This window comes from Canis lupus, chromosome 26, assembly GCF_011100685.1.
Source record: "Canis lupus familiaris isolate Mischka breed German Shepherd chromosome 26, alternate assembly UU_Cfam_GSD_1.0, whole genome shotgun sequence".
In the NCBI taxonomy this organism is placed as follows: domain Eukaryota; kingdom Metazoa; phylum Chordata; class Mammalia; order Carnivora; family Canidae; genus Canis; species Canis lupus.
In genome coordinates this window covers 30,015,000-30,041,076 of record NC_049247.1, presented here as the reverse complement: position 1 = coordinate 30,041,076, position 26,077 = coordinate 30,015,000, and the positions used below count along the sequence as shown (strand labels likewise).

At 38.5% G+C, this 26,077-nt stretch overlaps 1 protein-coding gene across 3 annotated transcripts in view; it reads right to left on the bottom strand.

The window, feature by feature from the left end:
- Positions 1-12,506: 12,506 nt before the first annotated feature.
- The window catches only part of HIRA (histone cell cycle regulator), an 89,147-nt gene continuing 75,576 nt past the window's right edge, over positions 12,507-26,077 (bottom strand). For 2 of the 3 annotated variants that reach the window (XM_038575903.1, XM_038575904.1), the window contains one exon: positions 12,507-13,257. In XM_038575903.1, the coding sequence (XP_038431831.1) occupies positions 12,803-13,257 (455 nt within the window). In that variant the 3' untranslated portion in view covers positions 12,507-12,802. The remainder of the gene's footprint in view (positions 13,258-26,077) is intronic. The other variant, XM_038575905.1, reaches the window with a different exon arrangement.

Below are 26,077 nucleotides of genomic sequence, written 5' to 3'. Positions count from 1 at the left end.
CCCACGTCGGGCTCTCTGCAGGGAGCCTGCTTCTCCAGCTGCCTGTGTCTCTGCCTCTCTCTCTGTGTCTCTCAAGAATAAATAAATAAAATCTTAAAAAAGAAATTAACTAGAGACCAAAAAAATAATAGAAAATGTCAAGAAGAGCTGTCTTTTTAACTGTAAAAAAGTTGACAAATCTTCAGCGAGACTAAGAAAAAAACACTCAAATTAAATCAGAAATTAAAGAGACATTACAACTGATACTACAGAAACACAAAGGACCATAAAAGACTACTAAGAACAATTATATACCAACAAATTAAATAACCTATAAGAGATTATTGATTCCTATGCTACCTAGGACTGAATCATGAAGATTAAATATGAAGAGACAAATAATGAGTAAGGATACTGAATTAGTAATAAAACAAATCTCCAAATAAAGAAAAACCTAGGACCAGATGGTTTCAATGGTGAATTCTGCCAAACATTTTAAAGAAGAATTAATCCCATTCATCAAACTCTTCCAAATAATTAGAGGAGTAAATACTCTCAAACTTTTGCAAGGCTAGTATTACCCTGACACCAAATCCAGATAACAAAAGAAAACTATAGGCTAACCTCCTTGATTATCATAGTATAGATGCAAAACTTCTCAACAAAATATTAACAAATTAAATTCAATAGTACATTAAAAAGATCATCCATTATGATCAAATGGAATTTATCTCTGGGATGCAGAAATGGTTCAACATATGCAAGTCAATAATATGATACACTGTAATAAAATGAAATATAAAAATCATATGACTGTGTCAATACATGTAGAAAAATTATTTGACAAAAAACAACATTGTTTTATGATGAAAATTCTCATCAAATTGGGTATAGAATAAAGGTCATCTATGACAAGCCCACAGCTAACATACTTAATTGTGGAAAATTGAAAGTCTTTCCTCTAAGATAAGGACAAGACAAGGGGGTAGCCCCGGTGGCACAGTGGTTTAGCACCGCCTGCAGCCCAGGGCGTGATCCTGGAGACCCTGGATCAAGTCCCACATCAGGCTCTCTGCGTGGAGCCTGCTTCTCCCTCTGCCTGTATCTCTGCCTCTCTCTCTGTGTGTCTCTATGAATAAATAAATAAAGTTTTTTTTTTTTTAAAAAGAACAAGACAAGGATGTCTACTTTCACCACTCTAATTTAATATAGTACTGGAAGTCCTAGCCAGAGCAGGTAGGTAAGAAAAATAAAGACAAGACATCCTGGGGCACCTAGGTGGCTCAGTTGGTTGAGCATTTCCCTTCACCTAAGGTCATGATCCCAGAGTCCTGGAATTGAGCCCCATGTTGGGCTCCCTGCTCAGAGGGGATCCTGTTTCTCCCTCTCCTTCTGTACCCGCCCTGCCCCCTGCTCATGCTTTCTTTCTCTCAAGTACACAAAATACTATGTACTATGTTGAACAACAACAGTAATAGTGAAAAGTAAGGAATAATTAAAAGTAAAAAATAATTAAAAAAAGAAAAGGCATTCCAATGAGAAAGGAAGAATAAAATTGTCTGTTCGCAGATAATATGATTTTATATATAGAAAATCCTAAAGACTAGGGGTGACTGGGTGGCACAGTCAGTTGAGCTACTGAGTTGAGTGACTGACTCTTGGTTTTGACCCAGGTTGTGATCTTATGGATCCTGAGATTGAGCCCCACATAGGGCTCCATGCTCAGCACGGAGTCTGCTTCAGATTCTCTCTCCTGTTGCCCCTCCCCCTGCAAATAAATAAATAAATCTTAAAAAAAGGAAAAGAAAATCCTAAAGACTCTAACAAAAACTATTAGAGCTAATCAACAAATTCAATAGTTGCAGTATACAAAATCAACATACAGATATTAGTTGCATTTCTATACACTAACAATAAACTATCTGAAAGAGAAAGAATGAAAATCATCCCAATCATATAGCTTCAAAAACAATGAGGTACTTAGGAATAAATTTAACTGAGGAGGTAAAAGACCTATATACTAAGAACCATGACTTTGATGAAAGAAACTGAAGAGGACATAAATGGAAAATCATCTGTGTTTATGATTTAGGAAAATTGATATTGTTAAAATGTCCACACTACCTAAGGGTCACCTATCTACTTGAAAATTGGTAAGAAACTAGATCTTAAACGTTTTCACCACAAAAAAGAAATGGTAATTATGTGAGGTGAGAGAGGTCTTAACTAACCCTACTGTGGTAGTCATTTTGCAATATGTAAGTATCAAAACATCACATTGTACACTTGAAATTTACACAATGTTATATGTCAATTATATCTCAATAAAGCTGGGAAGGAGAAATGTCTCAAATCAATAATATAAGGTCCTACTTCATAAACCTGTAAAAAGAAAAGCAGGAGCACCGGGTGGCTCAGTTGGTTAAGTGCCTGCCTTGGGCTCAGATCACGATCCCAGGGCCCTAGGATCTAGCCCTGAGTCAGGCTCCCTGCTCAACAGGGAGTCTGCTTCTCCTTCTCCCTCTGTCCCTCCCTCCTAGTTGTGTTTCGTTCTCTCTCAAATAAATAAATAAAATCTTAAAAAAAAAAACCAAAATAAAACCCAAACAAGCAGAAGCAAATAAATGGGAGCATGAATCAATTAAATTGAAAGCAGAAAAATAGAGAAAAATCAATTCAACTAAAACTTCTGAAAGATAAATAAAACTTTTGTTTCTCTAGCCTTCATGGATGTATCTTGCAAGAAGTTACTGTGGCCAAGTTCAAAAAGGGTGTTGCCTGTGTTGTCCTCTAGGATTTGGATGGAATCTTGTCTCACATTTAGATCTTTCATTCATTTTGAGTTTATTTTTGTGTATGGTGCAAGAGAGTGGTCTAGTTTCATTCTTTATTGGGACTTCATCAAGATAAGAAGCTTTTGCACAGCAAAAGAAACAGTCCACAAAACTAAAAGACAACCGACAGAATGGGAGAAGAAATTTGCAAATGACGTATCAGATAAAGGGCTAGTTTCCAAGATCTATAAAGAACTTATTAAACTCAGCAGCAAAGAAACAAACAATCCAATCATGAAATGGGCAAAAGACATGAACAGAAATGTCACAGAGGAAGACACAGACATGGCCAACAAGCACATGAGAAAATGCTCTGCATCACTTGCCATCAGGGAAATACAAATCAAAACCACAATGAGATACCACCTCACACCAGTGAGAATGGGGAAAATTAACAAGGCAGGAAACAACAAATGTTGGAGAGGATGTGGAGAAAGGGGAACCCTCTTGCGCTGTTGGTGGGAATGGGAACTGGTGCAGCCACTCTGGAAAACTGTGTGGAGGTTCCTCAAAGAGGTAAAAATAGATCTGCCCTGCGACCCAGCAATTGCACTGTTGGGAATTTACCCCAAAGATACAGATGCAATGAAACGCTGAGACACCTGCACCCCAATGTTTCTAGCAGCAATGTCCACAATAGCCAAACTGTGGAAGGAGCCTCAGTGTCCATCAAAAGATGAATGGATAAAGAAGATGTGGTCTATACAATGGAATATTCCTCAGCCATTAGACACGACAAATACCCACCATTTGCTTCGACGTGGATGGACCTGGAGGGTATTATGCTGAGTGAAATAAGTCAATCGGAGAAGGATAAACATTATATGGTCTCATTCATTTGGGGAATATAAAAAATAGTGAAAGGGAATAAAGGGGAAAGGAGAAAAAATGAGTGGGAAGTATCAGAAAGGGAGACAGAACATGAGGACTCCTAACTCTGGGAAACGAACTAGGGGTGGTGGAAGGGGAGGTGGGCGGAGGGTGGGGGTGACTGGGAGACGGGCATTGAGGGGGGCACTTGATGGGATGAGCACTGGGTGTTATTCTATATGTTGGCAAATTGAACATCAATAAAAAATAAATATAATAAATAAATAAGTAAATAAATAAATAAATAAATAAAACCTATTCTCAAACTGTCCAAAAAATAAAAATAGAAGGAAAACTTCCAAACTCAAAAAAAAAAAGGATAAATAAAACTGATAAATCTGTAGCAAACTGGACAAAGGGGAAAATGAAGCCACAAATGACCAATATTAGGAATGGAATAGGGGATTAAATATGAATTATCATTACAAACTCTGCAGACATAAAAAGGACAAGGGACTAGTAGGTACAACTACATAAACATAATTTTGTTGAAATGGATCAGTTCCTCAAAAAACACAAACTACCACACATATAATATGAAGTAATCTGGATAGTCATGCAAATATTAAAGATATTAGATTTGTAAATAAATATCAAAATAGAAGTCTCCATTGCTAGATGATTTCATTAAAAAGTTCTACTAATCTGTTTAAATAATTGATACTAATTCTATACATTGTCTTCCAGGAAATAGAAGAGGAGGGAATGCTTCTAAATATATTTTATGGGGGATCCCTGGGTGGCTCAGCGGTTTAGCGCCTGCCTTTGGCCCAGGGCGCCATCCTAGGGTCCAGGGATCGGGTCCCGCATTGGGCTCCCGGCATGGAGCCTACTTCTCCCTTCTCCTGTGCCTCTGCCATTCTCTCTCTCTCTGTCTATCATAAATAAATAAATAAATCTTTAAAAAATTACATATTTTATGAAGTTAGTGTTACCCTGATACAAAAGCAAGACAAATTGTATAAGAAGGGAAAGTACAGGCATGAATGCACATTACAAAGACACACACACACACACACACACACACAGAGGCAGAGACATAGGAAGAGGGAGAAGCGGGCTCTATGCAGGGAGCCCAATGTAGGACTGGATCCCGCGACTCCAGGATCGCCTTGGGCGGAAGGCAAGCGCTAAACCACTGAGCCACCAGGGATCCTGCATTATAAAAATTCCTAAAAGGATACACACACACACACACACACACACACAGATACACATATAAATAAATTTATATAATATATATAAATATATATATCCCTATATATATCCCTATTATATCACATACACATGTCCTATTATATCCTATTATATATATATATATATCCTATTGAGGATATACATATATATTTTATATATGTATATGGAACTATATACCATAATCAAGTGGGATTTATTCCAGACATGGAAGGCTGGTTCAATGTTCAAGTATCAATCAATGTAATCCACTGTATTAACTGGCTAAGAAAAATTATACCATCTTATTGACTGAATTATTGCAGAAAAAGCATTTGGCAAAGTACAGCATCTTTTCTTAAAACTCTTCACAGTGTAGGGATAAAGAGAGCATATCTCAATATTATAAAAGCCATATACAAAAAGTCTACAGTGAATATCATTCTCAATGGGTAAAAACTGAGAGCTTTTCCCTCAAGGTCAGGAACATGACAGAGATGTTCACTATTACCACTGTTGTTCAACATAGTACTAGAAGTCCTAGCCCCAGCAATCAGACAACAACAAAATTTAAAAACATCTGAATCAGCAAAGAAGTCAAACTCTCACTTTTCACAGATGACGTGACATCATACGTGGAAAACCCAAAAGACTTCAACCCAAATTCCTAGAACTCATACAGGAATTCAGCAAAGTGGCAGGATGTAAAAATCAATGCACAGAAATCAGTTGCATTTCTATACACTAACAATGAGACAGAAGAAAGATAAATTAAGGATTCGATCCCATTTACAACTGCACTAAAACCCGTAAGATACCTAGGAGTAAACCTAACCAAAGAGGCAAAAGATCCATACTCAGAAAACTACAGAGCACTCATGGGAGAATTGAGGAAGACACAAAGAAATGGAAAAACATCCCATGTTCATGGATTAGAAGAACAAATATTGTTAAAATGTCTATGCTACCCAGAGCAATCCACACATTCAATGCAGTCCTTACCAAAATATCATAGAGATTTTTCACAGAGCTGGAACAAATAATCCTAAAATTTGTATGGAACTAGGAAAGACCCCAAATAGCCAAAGGAATGTTGAAAGAGAAAACCAAAGATGGTGGCATCACAATTCTGGAGTTCGTGCTATATTATAAAGCTGTAATCATCAAGATACTATAGTATTGGCACAAGAACAGACATAGAGATCAGTGGAACATAATAGAGAACTCAGTAATGGACCTTCAACTCCATGGTCAACTAATCTTCAACAAAGTAGGAAAGAATATCTCTTCAACAAAGAATAGTCTCTTCAACAAATGGTGCTGGGAAAATTGGACATGCAGAAGAATGAAACTGGATCACTTTTTTACACCATACACAAAAATAGACTCAAGTGGATGAAAGACCTGAATGGAATTCAGGAATTCATCAAAATCCTGGAGAACAGAAGCAGCAACCTCTTTGACCTCAGCCACAGTAAATTCTAGCTAGACATGTCTCCAAAGGCAAGGGAAACAAAGGCAAAAATGAACTATTGAGACTTTATCAAGGTAAAAAGCTTCTGCATAGCAAAGGAAACAGTCGACAAAACCAAAAGACAACCAACAGAATGGGAGAAGGTATTTCCAAATGACATATCAGATAAAGGGCTAGTATCCAAAATCTATTAAGAACTCATCAAACTCAACACCCAAAGAGCAAATAATCCAATTGAGAAATTGGCAGAAAATATGAACAGACATTTCTCCAAGGAAGACATACAAATGGCCAACAGACACATGAGAAAATGCCCCACATCACTTGACATCAGGGAAATACAAATTGAAGCCACAATGAAATACCCGCCCCGGGGATCCCTGGGTGGCTCAGCGGTTTAGTGCCTGCCTTTGGCCCAGGGCGCAATCCTGGAGTCCTGGGATCGAGTCCCGCGTCAGACTCCTGGCATAGAGCCTGCTTATTCCTCTGCCTCTCTCTCTCTCATAAATAAATAAATAAATAAATAAATAAATAAATAAATCTTAAAAAAAAAATACCATCCCCAAGTCAGCCAGAATGGCTAAAATTAACAAGTAGAACTTAAAATGTCACCTCTGCACCTAGCCTTTTACTGACTGTGAAATAAAAGCTGTTAACATTGAAAAAAAAATTAACAAGTAGGGAACGACAGATGTTGCGAGGATGCAGAGGAAGGATAACCCTCTTACACTCTTGGTGGGAATGCAAGCTGGTGCAGCCACTCTAGAAAACAGTATGGAGGTTCCTCAAGAAGATGAATGGATAAAGAAGATGTGACACACACACACACACACTGGAATACCACTCAGCCACCAAAAAAATGAAATCTTGCCATTTGCAATAACATGGATAGAACTGGAGGGTATTATGTTGAGTGAAATAAGTCAACCAGAAAAAGAGAATTATATGATCTCACTCATATGTGGAATTTAAGAAACAAAACAGGATCATAGGGAAGGGAGGGAAAAATAAAACCATGAAATCAGAGAGAGACAAACCATAAGAGACTCTTAATCATAGGAAAGAAACTGAGGGTTGCTGGAGAAGAGGGCTGGGGGGATGAGATAACTGTGTGAGGGACATTAAGGAGAGCATGTGATGTAATGAGGACCGGGTATTATATAAGACTGATGAATCACTGAACTCTACCTATGACACTAATAATACATTATATGTTAATTAATTGAATTTAAAAAGTCACAGAATGGGTAATATAAAAAAATGGATCAAAGTCCTAAATATAAGAGCCAAAACTATAAAATTCTTAGTAAGAAACACAGGGGTAAGTTTACATAACCTCAGATTTATCAATGGTTTCTTAGATATGAAACTGGAAGAATAAGCAACAATTGAAAAAAACTGGACTTCATCAAAACTGAAAGCTTCAGAGACATTATCAAGAATGTAAAGAGCAACCTGCAGAATGGGAGGAAATATTTGTAAATCATACCCAATAAGGAACTTGTATTAGAATGCATAAAAAACCCTTACAACTCAATAATAAAGACAAATAATCCACTTTAAAAATTGGCAAAATCTGAAAAGACATTTCTCTAAATAAGATATTTAAATGACCAATAAGTACATTAAAAAATGCTCATCATATTTAGTCACTATGGAAATGAAAATGAAAACCACATTGAAATACCTTTCCACACTCAGTTGGACAGCTATAATAAAGAAGTTAGATAGTTGGTGAGAATGTGTATAAATCGGAACCCTAATATACTACTGGCAACAAATGTAAAATGGTAGAGTCATTTGGAAGGTAATCTAGAAGTTCCTCAGTTAATTGAGTCACCATATGACCTAGCAGTTCTACTCCTATGTATGTATTCATGAGAAATAAAAACATGTCCATACAAAAACTTGCACACAAATGCTGATGGCATTACACATAATTGTAATTTCACAAAATGTGAAACTGACACAAATGTCCATCAGTGGATGAATAGATAAGCCAAATGCTGTAATCCAAACAATGGAATATTACTTGACCATAGGAAGGAATTAAATATTAATACAGGCTACAACATGGTTGAACCTTGATAACATTATACTAAGTGCAAGAAGCCAATCACAAAATACTACATATTCTATGATTCCATTTATATGAAATATCCAGAATTGGAAATTATAGAGGCAGAAAGTAGATTGATGGTTGTTTAGGGATGTTGGGAATGGGTCATAATAAAGCCTATGGAGTTTCTTTTTGAGGTGATGAAAATGTGACAATGGTGATGGTTGCACATATGTGTGACTCTACTAAAAACCATTGAATTGTACATTTTAGATAGGTGAACAGCATGTTGTGTGAATTATATTTCAGTAAATTTTTTAAGGGCAACACGAGGCATTCTTGTATTGATGAAAATGTTTTATATCTTTAAAAGCAAACAGAAACAAAACCTAGGAATGGTTCCTATGGTAAGCGTATATATTTAACTTTATAAGGACCATCAAACTTTATCAAAGTGACTATGTTGCTTTCCTGCTAGCAATTTATAAAAGTTCCAGTTGCTGTACATTTCATCAATATTCAGTATTACATATAATTTTTAAAAATTTAAGTCATTCTAATAGGTATGTCTTGTTATGTCATTGTGGTTTTATCATCATTTGCACTTTCTTTTTTTTTAAGATTTATTTATTCATGAGAGACACAGAGAGAAGGCAGAGACACAGAGGGAGAAGTAGACACCTTGCAGGAGCTGGATGCCAAATCCCGGATCCCGGGATCATGACCTGAGCTGAAGGCAGATGCCCAACTGCTGAGCCACCCAAGCGTCCCTCATTTGCAATTTCTGAATGACTAATGTTGAACATCTTTTTGTGTACTTATTTAGTTGTCTTCCATGTATCTTTGGTGAAGTGTTCTAAGTTTAAAATAATTAATTGCAAAAGTAGTTGAATTTTAATTAAATTTAAGTTACAACAGAACAATAATTAAATTTCACAAAATTATAAACTAAAACCAAAACACAAATAACCTTTAAAGATGAAGAACAATCAGGAGAAAATATTTGCCATGTATGTGAAAGGACAGGGATGAGGTCTAGTATGGGAAGAGATGATGGGTTTTGCTTTCTCTTGGTGTACCTGCTGTGGATATATACAATCTCTCACTGCACCAACCTAACTGTAAAGGGTTCTGACTTTTCATGTGATCTGGAGGCTAAAGTGAGGCTAAAGTTGGGAAGTGCCCAAGACAATTAGGTCAGAATTTTGAGAGATAAGGAGTGCAGCCCTGGGAGATACAGGCCCCCAGTGTTTCCGCTTGCAAATGAGGTCAGCAGGCAGAGGTAGTGGGAAGGTGTGAGCATCAGTGGACAGAGTAGGGAGGTCAATAGGCATTAGGGGTAGGATGAGGAGAAAGGGGACAGTGGCATAGGAGTCACCAGCAGAAGCACAAAGAATAAGGGTGGAGCAATTTTTTTGCCATGATTTCTCCAAACACTTTTGTCATCCCCTTTTCTCTTTTCCCCTGTCTTTTGAGGACTTCTATTGCTTGTATATTACATTACCTGATGCTGTCCCATGGATTATTGACACTATTTTTTTTCTTTCTTCTTACAGATTTTTTTTACATCTGTTTTGGAACATTTTTATTGCTATGGCTTTACATTCACAAATCTTTTCAAAAAAAAAAACAAAACAGATCTTTTCTTCCACAAGGCTTCATCTTTTTCATCTCTAAAGGTTTGTGACTTTTTTATTTTTTTATTTTATTATTTTTTTTAATATATATATTTTTTATTTATTTATGATAGTTACAGAGAGAGAGAGAGGGAGGCAGAGACACAGGCAGAGGGAGAAGCAGGTTCCATGCACCGGAAGCCCGATGTGGGATTCGATCCCGGGTCTCCGGGATCACGCCCTGGGCCAAAGGCAGGCGCCAAACCGCTGCGCCACCCAGGGATCCCTACTTTTTTATAGTCTTCTATGTTTGTACTTAATTTTTTGAACACAATGGATCGTATTAACCATTTTAATGTCCTCTGCTAGTTATAATCTCTGTGTAAGTTCAGGGTCAGTTTTGATTGATCAGTCAAGATTGATTATTCTCATTTTGGATTGTGTCCTTGCTTCATGTGCCTGGTAGTCATTGTGAACTTTACTGTTGGATGTTGCATACTTTTGTTTTGTTATAAAGCCTCTTGAAATTTGCTTTGCAATGTAATTAATTAGTTGGAACCAGTTTGATCCTTTTTGGGTCTTGCTTTTATTTTACTTAGATGAATCTGGAGCAGTATTCTAATTATTTTTCAATATTTAGGCAATATTTCCTGAGTACTCTACCCCAAGCCTATAAATTACAAGTTTTTCTAGTCCGGTTGGTAGGAACAATACTTTTCTTAGCCCTGAGTAATACGTAGGCAATTTTCACTTTAATCATTTCAGGTGGTTCTCTGCCTACCATGGGCTGTCTCATTTGCACAGCCTTACAGTGGTCAGTTGAGTATGCATTGATAGGGTAGGGCTCCCTCTACTGAGCTCCAGGGTTCTCTATGGAGCTTCTCCTATCTGGTATTCTGTCCTGTGAACTCTGGCTGCCTCGGTCTCCCTGGGCTCTCAGCTTTATTTCTTTAACTCACGTAGTTGGCTGGGTTCTACCTCAGTTTCCCCTTCCTTTGCTGCAGCCTGGAAACTCTGAGTAGTAAGCTACCGCATTCATAGAGCTCATCTTGTTTGTTTTTTCCATCTCCCAGAGTTACTGTCTTTTGTTTTCGGATATTCAGTGTCTTGAGATCATTGTTTCATGTATGTTGACTGGCTTTTTTGGTTGGTTCAGGTAGGAGGGTCAATTTGGTCTGTTATTCTGTTTTGGCTGGAAGAAGTCCCTGACATCTTTCTGCTTATTTTCCTATCCTCTCCAAATAATAGCATCAGGTGGCTCAGTCAGTTGGGGGTCTGACTCTTGATCTCGGGGCAGAAGCCTACTTAAAAAAACAGACAAAAAATTCACAAATAATAGTGTAAAAACACTGACTGTTAAAGTTTTCTTCTAGGAGGCATTTGTAAAGCACCAGGACTTTGCCTATATGATCCTAGTTAGTCCTCACAACTATGCAGGTTTCCTTAACTTCCATTTGACAGTTGAAAAGCAAGGCCCAGATTTTTGCTGGTTTGGATTCCGGACAAGCCTGTCAGTCCTGAGGCCATCTGCATCTTGTGGTCCACAAAGTTCTCCATGCCATGCTGCAGAATTGCCAGGGGAGCTGCCTGACCCACATCGCATCTCTGGCTCCTCATTCCTTAAAGAAAAGCTTATACTTGCAGCCTGGCTTTTGAAGTGTTCATACCCACAGGTACTCTGTACACTCCAGCTTTTTCAGGCATGCATGTATGCCTGTGTCTCATCCAGCTACTTGACATGAATGAGAAGGCAGTAAGATGGCCACTAGGTAAGAAAGCTTCCAGAGAGGAGAAATTAGTGGCCAGAGTCCAAATCCAGGCCTCTGTCTTGAGACTCAGGATCCCACATAGCTGGCAGGGAGGCAACCCTCAGGTACGTAACACAGAGGTAAAGATGTTCCATTCTCACCATGCTTGAAGATTTTGTGATTCCGGCTATTTCCTCTCCCGTGGGTCAGCTTCTGGACCACTTTCTAGGAAAATCACAGCTTTCAGATAATTCTTCAGAAAACACAAGTCTGTACTTGCTGATTTCCTTCCATGAAATTGACAAGCCTTTGGTGCCCAGCATGATCAGGGACCAAGAGGCACAGCAGAGCTGGAAGCAAAGACCTTAATGCCTGGTTTGGGAAGAGACTCATGGGAGGTGGCCTACCTGCTAGCCCCAGAAGCCTGAGATGCTTCATGGTCAAGGAAATGACCTCCATGCTGGGAAATGAGTTTCTCCACAGAGAGGTTGAGGTCATTAGATGACATCAAAGATCCTTCTGGTTTTGATGTTCCATAACTGCCCATTTTGGGATAGGGATCAATAGTAGGGGTAGGAAGATAGAAATTAGAAGGAAAAGGCAGGGGAAGCCAGGATGATTTGGTATCCAATGCGTGTTCATTTATTTTACACTTACAAAAGAAATCGCCCACCCCTCTGCCCCATTCCCCAAAAAACAGTCTCTTTTTACAAACATTTAAAAATTAAAACCAAATGAAGATAGACAAGTTAATTTCAGTACAATTATTTTTCAATGTAGCTGTCATAATTAGAGTTTAAATTTCCTACAAGTGACCAATGTCCAAGTGACTTATAGGGAAATCCTGATTATTGGCCAAAAGGAAAATTCCATATTACAAGTTAGCAAATTCTAGTACAAAAATAGTCCGTGTTGGAATAGCCTTTCCTTTTACATAGGTCTCAGGTCAGTCTACTGACTGCATAATACACTAACATTTCAGGGTTCTCTCTTTCACAAATGGCTCATTCGTCATAGCTGAAGCAGCACGGTGCCTGCAGTGGCAGGGACTAGTGTCCACCTCGGGACCGTGCTGGAGACGGCAGGCCTGGGAGTGCCTCAGTGACTCCAGGGCAGCAGGGCAGGGCTCCAGCCCCTGCTCTATACGGGGATCCTGGAGGGAGGGATGAGTGGCTGGCAGAGCTGCCCCGTTCTGAGGGAGCAAGAGGCCCAGGACATAGGGGAAGTCTGCCCAGGTTGCTGGGCCAGCGCTGGCACAGGACAACCCACCTCCTGCCAGTGTCTCCTCGTCCTTCTGTAGCCTGACGAGGTGAGAGGGGGCCCTGCACGTTGTTAGTGGCGAGAGTGTGGCCCTGCCCTTGCTGCAGCCAGGGAAGGCCTGGGCAGGCTACTTGTCCCTCAGGATGTCGAGCTGTTCTTGACACTCGGTAAAGAGGCGCTGAAAGCGGAGATTCTGCCCAATGACTGGCAGCAGCTCCTTCAGTAGCTCCCTCTTCCGCAGACCCTGTGGACACAAAAGTGACAATTGAGTGCAAGTGTCAATGAGGAGACCTGGACTGTGCTGGGCTTCCCTGGTCAGGCAGAGGCCCTTGTGCCCATCTGACCCCCAGACATCCCCTGGAGAAACTACAGATGGTGAGAACAATTTCTCTACATGCTGGGAAGTACCAGGCAAGCTAAAAGCCTGAGCTGGCGCGTGTGAGGTAGGGTGGCAGGGAGCAAGGGAGGGACACAGTGCAAGGATACAGCAAAGAAAACTAGGGTACGTTCTGCTCCTCTGTGTCCCCTAAGTCTGCTAGCACAGTCATTGCTGGCCTTCAACTACACTGATTAGTGGCCACAGTAGCTTGGTCTTTCAGAGCAGGATGGAAGTAGAATATTAGGGGTAGAGGGGCAGGTGGCTGGCCATCCAGGAGGAGTTGTTCCCTCATGTGGATGCTCTCTGGGGGCGTGAGGTCAAGTCTAAGGGGGGAAGAGGCACCTGGGAGGCAGTGGCTGGCCTTAGTTTTACAATCCTGGGGCATCTGTCTTTGGGCCTTGCCCAAGACTCTTTCATGCCTGGGTGGATACACTGGCACCATGGTCTGCCTGGGCTCCTCTGCAACATGTACTGCAAGGAGGGATCTCCACTGCACAGAACCCTGACTGAGGAACACAGCTGCTGCTGCAAAAAATAAAAATAAAAACCACCAAACGACAATACTGACTGCTGGAAGAGAAGGAAGGCCTAAGATATTAAAATAAGTATGGTATCAAGACAAGGAATTATAGAAAAGAACCAAGTATAGATATTAATTTTGAGCAACACAGTGGTTAAGGGATGGGATCTGCAGGAGAATGGGTACTGCTGAAAACCAAGTCTGAGTGGAGTTGGATGGAGGACCAGGCCATGCCCGAGGAAGAAAATGTAAGAGGAGAAACCATATAGGAAAAGTAAAGGCAGATGGAGGATGACAGATGGGCCTAATATCTACAAAATGAGTCCCTCAGGAGAGAGAGAAAGGAGAGAGAAGGAAATATTTAAGGAAATAATACAGTTATTTCATGGAATTAAAGAAAATCAAATGGCCTTAGGTTGAAAGCCTCCATGAGTGCTGATCATGTAAGACACAAAAACATAATTAAGGCCATATATGAAAAAGCCACAGCTAACATGCTCAAGGTGAAAAACTGAGAGCTTTTCCTCTAAGATCAGTTATAAGACAAGTGTGTCCATTCTCTACTACTTAGTTTTTCAACATAATACTGGGAGTCCTAGCCACAGTAGTCAGATAAGAAAAAGAAACAGGAAAAAAAAAAAAAAGAAAAAAGAAAAAAGAAAAAGAAACAGGAATCTAAATTGTTAAGGAGTAAGTAGTACTTTTGCTATTTGCAGGTGACATGATACTACTATACATTACTACATAGAAAATCCTAAAGACTCCAAAAAATTACTAGAACTGATAAATGAATTCAGCAAAATCAAAGGACAGAAAATTAATATACAGAAATCTGTTGCATGTCTTCACACTAATAATAACAAAGTGGCAGAAGAGAAATTAAGAAAACAACCCTATTTACAATTGTACAAAGAATAATAAAATACCTAGGAGTAAACCTAACCAAGGACATGAAAGACCTTTACTCCAAAAACTATAAAACACTGATCAAAGAAATTAAAGATGACACAAATAAATGGGAAGATATTCCATGGTCACATATTAGAACAACCAATATTGTGAAAATGTCTGTATTATCCAAGCAGTCTATAGACTTAATGCAATCCCTATCAAAATACCAACATTTTTCATAGAACTAAGGAAAAAAAAAAGATATGGAAAGACTGATATTTAGATACTTTAGGATGAAACATAGAGTTTGAAAATATCAAAGATAGAAAAAACCTGGAAGTTTCTTAAAAAAACAAAAGCATATTTATCACCTACAAAAGAGGGACCAAGATATACAATAAAGTAGTATTTTTAATATATTAGAAAAAAACCTCGTTAACTTAAACTTTTTTTTTTTTAATTTTTTTTATTTATTTATAATAGTCACAGAGAGAGAGAGAGAGAGGCAGAGACACAGGCAGAGGGAGAAGCAGGCTCCATGCACCGGGAGCCCGACGTGGGATTCGATCCCGGGTCTCCAGGATCGCACCCTGGGCCAAAGGCAGGCGCCAAACCACTGCGCCACCCAGGGATCCCAACTTAAACTTTTTTACTCAAACAGATATTCATATAAGAGTATAATAAAAAATATTCTTAGGCTTTTAAGACCTCTAAAGGTTTGCCACAAGAAATATCCACCATGAAAATGTTTTGGAGGAAATATTCAAAGAAGACATAAATCCAGACAATGCTAAAAGAGATACGAAAAAAATACAGTCAACTCTGGCTAAAAAATTAAAGCTAAGAAGGAGATACCATGACACACCTATCAGAATGGCTAAAATAAAAATACCGACAATACTGGGACGCCTGGGTGACTCAGGTCATGATCCCAGAGCTATGGGATCAAGTCCCACATCCGGCTCCTGCAGGGAGCCTGCTTCTCCCTCTGCCTGTGTCTCTGCCTCTCTCTCTCTCTCTGTGTCTCTCATGAATATGTAAAATAAAATCTTTAAAAATAAAAAGTAAAACAAAACAAAACAAAAAAACAAAACAAAACAAAAAAAACAACTCTGGCTAAAGTTTATATTGGCCTTAAGAAAACCAAGAAAACAAAAAATACAAAAGGCTTAAGCTTGGTGATAAAAGATAGAGAAAGATACATTAGAAAAGAATAAAAAAAGAGCTACTAGTATTATATAAATACCAAAGTAGATTTTGTGACAGAAACATCACTGGGGAAAGAGCAAGTCAAAAGAGAGGGACAAAACCACCCTCGGGGATATTTTAATACACATTCAAATAATGATGAGTCATAGCAAGGCAGAAATCTGCAGATTCAGGTGGTCTGAACTGAACAGTTAGTAAACATGACTTAATGGCATATACAAAATGAAAACAAACATTCTTTGGTACACATGGACACATAAAAAATTGCTCTAAAAGCAAACCTCAACAAAATAGCAGGTATTATGTAGACTGCAGATTGGCATGCCAAATACAGCCTACTATCTATTTTTGTAAGTAATTTTATCAAAATGCAGCCATACCTGCCTATTTGTTTACACAAATACAGCAGAGTGGAGTAGTTGCAACAGAGACTAGATTTACAAAGCCTGAAATGTTTACTCTCTAATTCCTGACAGAGGAAGTTTGCCAACTCCTGATATAAATCCTGTTCTCTAACCAAAATACAACTGAGTAGAACTTATGACTAATTAATCAATTAATTCATTAAATTAATGTTAGTTAACTGAAATTAAAAATGGTTCATACAAGTAAATGGTAATAAAAACACTAACTGCTGTCAAGTTGGTGAAATGCCACAGAAGTGAGGCTTTCATGAGGATACTCAGACACAATAAAATCTTTGAAAAAAGAAAAAAATAAAATGGGATGCCTTGGAGGCTCAGCGGTTGTGTCCGCCTTCAGCTCAGGGCATGATCCCATGGTCCCAGGACCAAGTCCCACATCGGGCTCACTGAGGGCAGCCTGCTTCTCGCTCTGCCTGTGTCTCTGTCTCTCTCTGTGTGTCTCTGATGAATAAATAAACAAAATCTTAAAAAAGAAAAAAGAAAAAAAAAGGGATACTTAGAAACATAAAACATCATATATCAGAGAGATATATATCATCATATATCAGAATGATAACCAATTACCTAAGCCCAACCTATGGTATTAGGAAAGAAGGAAGAAAAGAAAGAAAGAAAAAGACATTAGAAAAAAAATTCTTAAAATGAGCCTTTATGACTGGCTAAAGAGGGGAGCCAGTCTGCAAAGACTGGGAAAGGTGGTCATTTTTTTTCAAATGCCTAATATCAAACAAAAGATCAGAGGGCATACAAAGAAACAGAGAAACACAGATATGGTTAGATATGGTACTGACCCATTCAAAATAAATACTTCCAGAAACTGATGCTAAAGAAACACAGCCCTGGAACTTATGTGACAAAGACTTTAAAACAATTGTCTTAAATATGCTCAAAGAGAACACGAACAGATAGACGTATCAGGAAAATGATACGTAAACAGAATAAGAATATCAACAAAGAGGTAAAAATTATAAAGAAGAACCAAACTAAAATTCTAGAGCTTAAAAACATAGTAAAAACTAAATAGAAAAATTCACTCGAGGGGTGCAACAGTAGACTTGAAGAGACAAAAGAAAGAATCAATGAACTGGAATTCAAGTTATTTGAAATTACTGAATACAAACAGCAAAAAGAAAATAGAATGAAGAAAAATGAAAATAGCCTAAGGGACTTACAGGACACCAACAAGCAGACCAATATATGCATTTTTGCAAGTCCCAGAAGAATAACAGAGAGAGCAAGAGAGAGGAAGAGAGCTTATTTGGAGAAATAATGGCTAAAAAGTTCCCATATTTGAGGAAAGACATGGATTTACAAATCCAAGCTCAACAGACACTCCATGTAGGAAAACCCCAAAGGAACCCATATTGTGACAGATTTTAATCAAACTAGGGGTGGTGGAAGGGGAGGGGGCGAGGGGTGGGGATTGAATGGGTGATGGGCACTGAGGGGGGCACTTGACAGGATGAACACTGGGTGTTATTCTGTATGTTGGCAAATTGAACACCAATAAAAACTAAATTTATTAAAAAAAAAAGAAAAAGAAAAAAATACAATAAAAAAAGAAAGAAAGAAAGAAAGAAATACAAGATGGGATACTTGTCCTAAGGGAACTTACAAACCAGTAGAAAGGACTGACCCCATAACACACAACAGTGACCTATCCATGTCAAGACAGAGTGAAGCATTTGTGTCTATGAGATGGGTTGTATGTCTCTCATTAAATATTTAAGGACAAATGGATTTTGCCCTTGAGGTATTACACGGATTGAGAAAAATCAGCAAAAGATAAAGGCCAAACTAGAGATGATTTTTTAAGTGTTGTATTCGGGGGGAAAAAGAAATACTCACAAGAACCATCCCTTGATGTTTTATCAGTTGTCATGTGTACACACAAGGCAGCACAGGGTCAGGATGGACAGCGTTGGCTCTGGAGCCAGCCAGTCTGGCTTCAAACCAGACTCAGGATTCTTGGTCAAAGTCCATAACTTCTCTATGGCTCAGTTTCCCTATCTCTCATGGAGGGATAGTAACAGTACCCACCTCAGAGCATTATTATGAGGACTGAAGGAATGCGTTTGAGGAATGCTCTTAAAATAGAGCCTGACACAAAATACATGCTTGTAAGAATCTGTTAAATGCATTAAATACTTTGAAAGCAGAAACGTGGCTCATTAAGTAAAAAGCATACTCAATAAGGATATTTCTCAGCAGGAACACTGAAGGCCAGAAGGCAGTGGGATGACGTATTTAAGGTGCTAAGAGAAAAACTGACATCTGAGAATACCATATCCAGCAAACTACCCTCCAAAAACAAAAAGACATTTGAGAATACTATATCCAGCAAAACTACCCTTCAAAAACAAAATGAACACATTCTAGATAAACAAAAACCAATGGAATTCATTACCATTAGATCTACCCTACAAGAAATACTAAAGGGAGTCCAAGTTGATATGAAAGGATGCTAGACAATAAAATATAATGTTCTCTGGTAAAGGTAAAAATAAGGACAAATATAAAAACCCATATTATGTAATTTTGTTTGGTAATTCCATTTTTCATTCTAAGATTTAAAAGACAAAAGCATAAAAAACTATGATTCTATGTTAAAGGCTATAGAATATATAAAGATATAATTGTGACTTCAATAACATAAAGTAGGTGGAATGGAACTGTAAAGGAGTAGGCAATGTTTCTATATACAATTGAAATTAAATTGTAATCACTTTAAAATAGATTGCTATAGCTTTAGAATGTTTTTGTTACACCTGGTTATCAAAAAGAAAATATCTATAGAATATATATAAAAGGAAAAGAGAGAATCAAAACATGTCAAAACATGTCACTAAAAAAATAAACACAAAGTAAAATAATAAAGGAGGAAATGAGGTACAAAAAGCTATGAAACATACAGAAAATAACAAAATGGCAATATTAAGTATTTATCTGTCAGTAATTACTTCATTATTTTTTTTTGAGAAGAGAGAGAGAGAGAGAAGGGCCATCAGAAGAAGAGGAGAGAGAAAATCTTAAACAGACTCCATGCATGGTGCAGGGTCAGATGTGGGACTCAGTCTCCCAACTCTGAGATCATGACCTGAGCCAAAATCAAGAATTGGATGCTTAACCGACTGAACCACTGAGGCACCTGCCAGTAATTACTTCAAATGTAAATGGATTAAACTCCTCAATTAAAAAAAAAAAAAAAGGTAAAAATCCAGAATCAAACTATATGCTATCTATAAGAAACTCACTTTATATCTAAGGACACACATAGGTTGAATATGAAAGAATAGAAAAAGATAGTCCATGGAAATACTAACCAAAATGGCTATACTCATATCATAGAAATAGATTTTATTTAAAAAAACATTACAACAGACAAAGAAGGACATTGTAAAATGATAAAAGGGTCAATTCACCAAAGATGATGTAACAATTATAAACATATGCAACAAACATCAGAGCTTCTAAATATACGAAGAAAGCATTGAGTTGAAAGGAAAAATAGTTTTACAATAATTGAAGGAGACTTCAATATCCCACTTTCAATAATGGATACAACTAGATAGGGGATTAATAAGGAACCAGAAGACTTAAAAAAGCAATATAGACCAATTGTACCTTATGTACATATATAGAACATTCCACTTAACAACAGCAGAATATATTGTTTTCAAGTGCATATTGAACATTCTCCAGGAGAGACCACATGTTGGATCACAAAACAAATTTCAATAGGTTTAAAAAGAATGACATCTTAAAGGTATCTTTTCTAATCACAATGGAATGAAACCAGAAATCAAAAGCTAAAGGAAAAGTGGACAATCTGCAAATATGTGGAAATGAAACAACACATTGTTAAGCAATGTGAAGAAATCACAAGGGAAATTAGAGAATATCTTGAGACCAAGGAAAATGAAAACAACATACCAAGAATTATAGGATGTAGCAAAAGCACTTTTTAGACAGAAAAATCATAGCTGTAAGAATCTATATAGCAGGACCTCAAATCAGTAACCTTCCATCCTTTGAAACTAGAAAAATAAAGGCAAGCTAAACCCAAATAAAAAAGAAGCAAGAAAATCATAGATATTTGAGTGAAAATAATAAAGAGAATAAAAAAATAGAGAAAAGAATGAAACCAAAATATACTATTTGAAAAGATCATAAAAATTGATAAACTGTTAGCCAGATGGAAAAAGAGAAAAGAATGGAATGATAATCAAATCAAACAGGAACATTACAACTGATGCCACAAGTCAAAATTATAAATAAGGGAATACTATAAACAATTGTACGCCAACAAATTGGACAATCTACATAAAATGGACAAATGCTTAGAAACACATTGCCTACCAAGACCAAATCATGAAGAAATACAAAATAAGAATGAATGTATAACTAGCAGAAGACTGAATCGGTAATCACAAATTTCCGAACAAAAAAGAGCTTATGACTGACCAAATGGCTTCACTGGTAAATAGCACCAAATATTCAAAGAATTAACAATCTTCAGTTGATGCAAATTTTTTTTTTATCAAGTTCAACACTTTCATTACAAAAAGAGACTAATAATATAAGTCAACTACTTCATAATAAAACTACAAAATATGGCTGAAAGAAATTAAAGAAGACTCAAGTAAATGGAAAGACATCCCCTGTTCATGGACTGGAAGACTTAATATGGCTAAGACGCCAATAACATCAAAACAATCTAAACAGAATAATTCATCCTAAAATTCATATGGAATCTCAAGGGACCCTGAATAACAACAAGACTCTTGAAAATGAATGCTGGAGGCCTCACAGTTTCTGACTTCAAAACTTATTTCTGTTCTTTCCATAAGTGGCCTGAGGTGACCTCTAAAAACGGTTCACTATTCACTTGATCCAGAAAGCCCTACAAAATCATGCAAATCACGAGGTTCAAGCTTTGTGTTCATTTTATGAACATATCAATGGTATGCGTATCTGAAAAGCCACCATGTATCTGAAGGATATTACTTTATAGAAGCAATGTGTGCCATTCTGTTGCTCTAATGGTTGAGTTGGTAGGTGTGCTAAGGCCAAACAGTGGGGCTGGACAGGGTTAGTGATCTGAAAAGAGTGAATTTTTACTACACAGGTTAAAATGCAGAGTAACACTGAACTTAAGGGTTTAGATGTAGATTCTCTAGTCATTGAGCATATCCAGGTGAACAAAACCCCCTGACGTGTGGTGAGAACTCACAGAGCACATGTTCAGGCTAACCTATATATGAGCTCTCCCTGCCACAGATATGAGCCTTACTGAAAAAGAGCAGACTGTTCCTAAACCAGAAGAAGAGGTTGCACAGAAGAAAAAGATATCCCAGAAGGAAATGAAGAGAGAAAAACTTAGGGCCTGGGAGTAAATTCTGCATAAAATAAATGTAAGTAAAACCCACAAAACTTATTTCAAAACTATTGTACCTTTTAATTTTTGACCTATGTGACTATATTACCATCCAAAATAAAATTTTAAATTAAAAAGCTGAAAAATTTAATTAAAAAACTGAAAGGATGAAGTAAATTGCTATAAACGAAGCAGTATATTCTGCTTGTCTGTGTGGCACCAGGGGAAAGCTTCAGGCCAGAGGATCTGCCCTCTGGCCTGAAGGCTGGTGTCAGTATCAACTGCCACCAAGTACCAGCTCCCACTTTGGGCTCTAGTATGTCTCCTTATTGTTTAAGGCAGCGGCCTGGAACATAGCTCATCACCACATTTCTGGCCATTGTTACAGGTCCCACCATGAAGACTGGCAGAGGGAGGTTTCCAAAAGCAGGATCTGGCTGGGGAGACTGTGCATAGGGCTCAGGCACCTGAAGGATAGTTGCTTAGTGGCCCAATCCTTGGTTTCCTGTCTCCCTCCTGTGCACATTGAACCATGATCTTTGAGACAAAGAAGTCTGGACCTTTGGGGTCTCCTGAAGCAAACAGGTAGCTCATATCCCAAAGAATAATTTCCCAGTATATAAAGAGTTCCTACAAACCAGTAAGAAAAACATATGATGACAAAGTATTTCAAGAAATAGTTAAAAAAAAGGAAGTGTAAGTGGCTCTTAAATAAATTATGTTTCTAATAAGCCTCTTGGGAGGGTTGCTGAAGTCAGCAATGTTGGTTGTTAAGTCCATCTTCCATCTACTGCTCCACTTTCCCAGCCACCTTGAGAACTAGTTCCATTTGAATGGCCAATTCTTATCATAAAAGTGTTCACAAAGAAACTCAACAAGAGAGCAGAATACTCATAGTCAAACTTGCTCTCAATATCTAGATAAAGAGATAGTAAAAAAGTTTTTTCTTTTTTTTAAGTTATAAATTCAGCATAGTGCTGATGTCAGGAGGGAATGTGGTAGACATTAGGAGTTGGCTATGTCCACACCTGCTCTAAGACCTCTTTTCTTCTACATACACTTTACTGTTCATTTCCCCAGACTCCCTTGCAACAAGGGTGCTCAAGTGACTTGCCAGTTGACTATAAGGCACAGACTAGCTTTTGGGAGAGCTTTCCTTATTCTGGTAAAGAATGGTAAATATTTCTGGTACTGGCTTCCCCTTGTCCCCTCTTTCCTTGAACTTGGACGATCTCCAAGAAGGAGCATTATTTACCTGCAGCTGGAAGTATCTGTCATAGGCCATGAGCAGGCCAGCTATGTTAGGCAGTTTACAGAAGGTGGAAAGAAGGTAGGACCACACTGATGGTACTCCTGGGAAGGGAGCCCCAGGCTCTTCTGGGCAAAGCTCCAATGAGGTATCCTGCTTGGAGCTGGCAAGAACAAGTCTCAGGAAGGGGTGGGAGAAAAAAGCACATGGCTAATAACTCGTGGCCTGTTTGTGCCTCCTTCCCTCTGCGCCACATTGGCCTAGCACGCTTGCCTTTAGGCTGAGCCAGGAAACTGTTATGCAGAGCTCCAGCTGATGTCTTGGGCTAAGGCTCCCAGAATGGCAGCTGAATCAGAATGAAGCTCTAGAACTTGGCCAGGGGAGAGGTTGATCAGGGACATGCTGACCTATCTCCCATCCAAGATGTCCTGTCAGGGTGTCCTGGAGGTGACATGTGCTAGGGAAACAGCTCTACTCTTACTGTTAATTCAAAACAATGCTTACTGTTGAGAACAGGGGATCAAGCTACAAAAACAGAAATGAGACCTCAGAGAACTAATGTGCTGGCAAAAAAGGGTTGAGCTGGAATGTGAGGAAGACAGAAATCCAGAGAGGGATGCCTTTGCCTTGGAACATCTATTGATGAGAAAGAGGCTGAGGAAGTTTCTACCAGACTTGAGGGCCTAGGGGGATCAAAGCAGGGACCAAAATGAAAAGTGGGGGTCCCTTCTTTTGGCTACCCCAAAGAATAAAGGTAAACTGGAAATAAACCAGCCCCTACACAAATGAATGTCTGGCTTTGAATCCTGAGATAGCCCAGAAAACCTGAACTAGGTTGAGGGGACTTTGTAGTGCTGGTGCCTCAAGAAATGGCAGCAGCAAATAAAAGTACTCTGTGAAAGAAGGTAACATCACAAGGCCTCAAACCATTTCTACAAATAACTTTTCAAATAATACGTCCAGCAGACAGTTAAAAATAATCAGGCATATAAGGAAATAAGATAATATAAATGAAAACCAGTAGAGACATTTATAGGCAATAGAAACAGATCCACAAGGGCTCCTGATAGTTGAACTATTAGACATACAACTTTAAAATACTACTCAGCCATCAAAAAAAAAAAAAAAAGTAATCTTGCCATTTGCAATGACGTGGATGGAACTAGAGGATATTATGCAAAGCGAAATAAGTCAACGGAGAAAGTCAATTATAATATGTAGAATTTAAGAAACAAAACAGAATCATAGGGGAAAAGAGGAAAAAATAAAACAAGATGAAATCAGAGAGGGAGACGAACCATAAGAGATTCATATCATAGGAAAGAAACTGAGGGTTGTAGGAGGGGAACAGGGTAGAGGATGGGGTAACTGGATGATGGGTATGAAGGAGGACATGTAATGTAATGAGTACTGGGTGTTATATAAGATGTAAATCACTGACCCCTGCCTCTAAATCCAATAATACATTATATCTTAATTGAATTTAAATAAAATAATAAATTAAAATTTTATAATCCAAAAAAATAAACTAAAATAATTAAGCTTACTAGGCTCAAGCAGATAAAAGACTAAATTGAAAATCTGGGGGTGGGGGAGAACTGAAACTATAAAAAAATGATAGAGCAAATTTTAAAAAGAGGATGTTACATCTCTCTGATGATGGAGAAAATGGAAGGGAAGATATTGAAGAAGAGAACCAAGGAAAATCCACAGAATGAGTGAAAGAAACACTTTGAGCTTTGTGAAACTTCAAAACAAGAGAGGGTGCCAAAAGAACATACAAAGCAATGGAAATCAGATTTTCAGCAGAGATTTTAGCAACAGGAGATAAGTCTGTGGCACCATACCTTCAAAGATGTAAGGGGAATTGAACTCTGAAGTTAGGATTCTAGTAACCAACCAAATTAGTATCTACTGCAACAAAATAAAAAAAATAAAACACACAGGCCAATCGCACACCAAGGCTTGTAGAGCCTGTGAGGTGTGACCCTCCAACCTCTCACCCTCCGTCTGCTATTCTGCTTGGCTATTCCTTCCACACTGCAAGCCCTTTCACCTCAGGGTCTTTGGCCTTGCTGTTCCCTCTGCCTGGATGTTCATCCCCCAAATATCTGTGGGGCTTTGCCCCTCACCTTTTCTGGTCTCTGCTCAGTTAGTTAGGACTTCCTTGATTACTCAATATAAAATAGCATCCTGCCAGTATCCCCCTGGCCACTTTACTTTATGTTTGTTCACAGCACCCACTCCCACCAAACACAATACATATACTTGCTCAGTTTAGAATCTGCCTCTCTGCACAAGAATGTTGACCTATGAAGGTGGGGCCAGTCAGCTTTGTTTACTGCTCACTGTCGCATGCCTGGACAGAGCAGGTGCTCCATCAGTATTTACTCAGTGACTACATGAAGCAGGGGAGCTAACTTTTATCCATAACCCCCATCCCTCACCAACCTGCTCCTTCCAAGGCACTAGCAGACACATGTGCAAGCCAAAAAAATTGGAGGTAACTGTATGCATGTTGATTATTCTCCATCTCTTAATCTATTCCATAGTCATCCATTCACCCAACAAGCCTTGCTGGGTCTGCCTCCAAAATACAACTCAGATCTGTCTCCTATCCCCTCTCCATGGCCATCACACTGATCCAAGTCACCTTCATCTACTGCCAGGACTGCTGCAGAAAATAAGCCCCAACTGGTTCCTCCATCAATTCACATCACCTCTGCTGACTGATCTAGGTCACGTCATGTTGCAAACTCTTCCAAAAGCTCCAGCTCCTCACAAGATCTCAGGGATCTCCTTCTTGTTCACCTGTCTTGCTTCATCTCATATCACCCTCTCCTTTGCCTACTATGCTCCAGCCACAGTGGCTTTCATTGTACCAAGCCTGGTTTGCATTCGCTATTGCTTCTATGTACCAGGAGACTCCAGGTCTCTGTAGAGCTGGCTCATTCTTATCCCTGGCTTTCATCCTAAAAATCCCCTTCTGTCTTCCCTGGCCACTCATTCCCAGG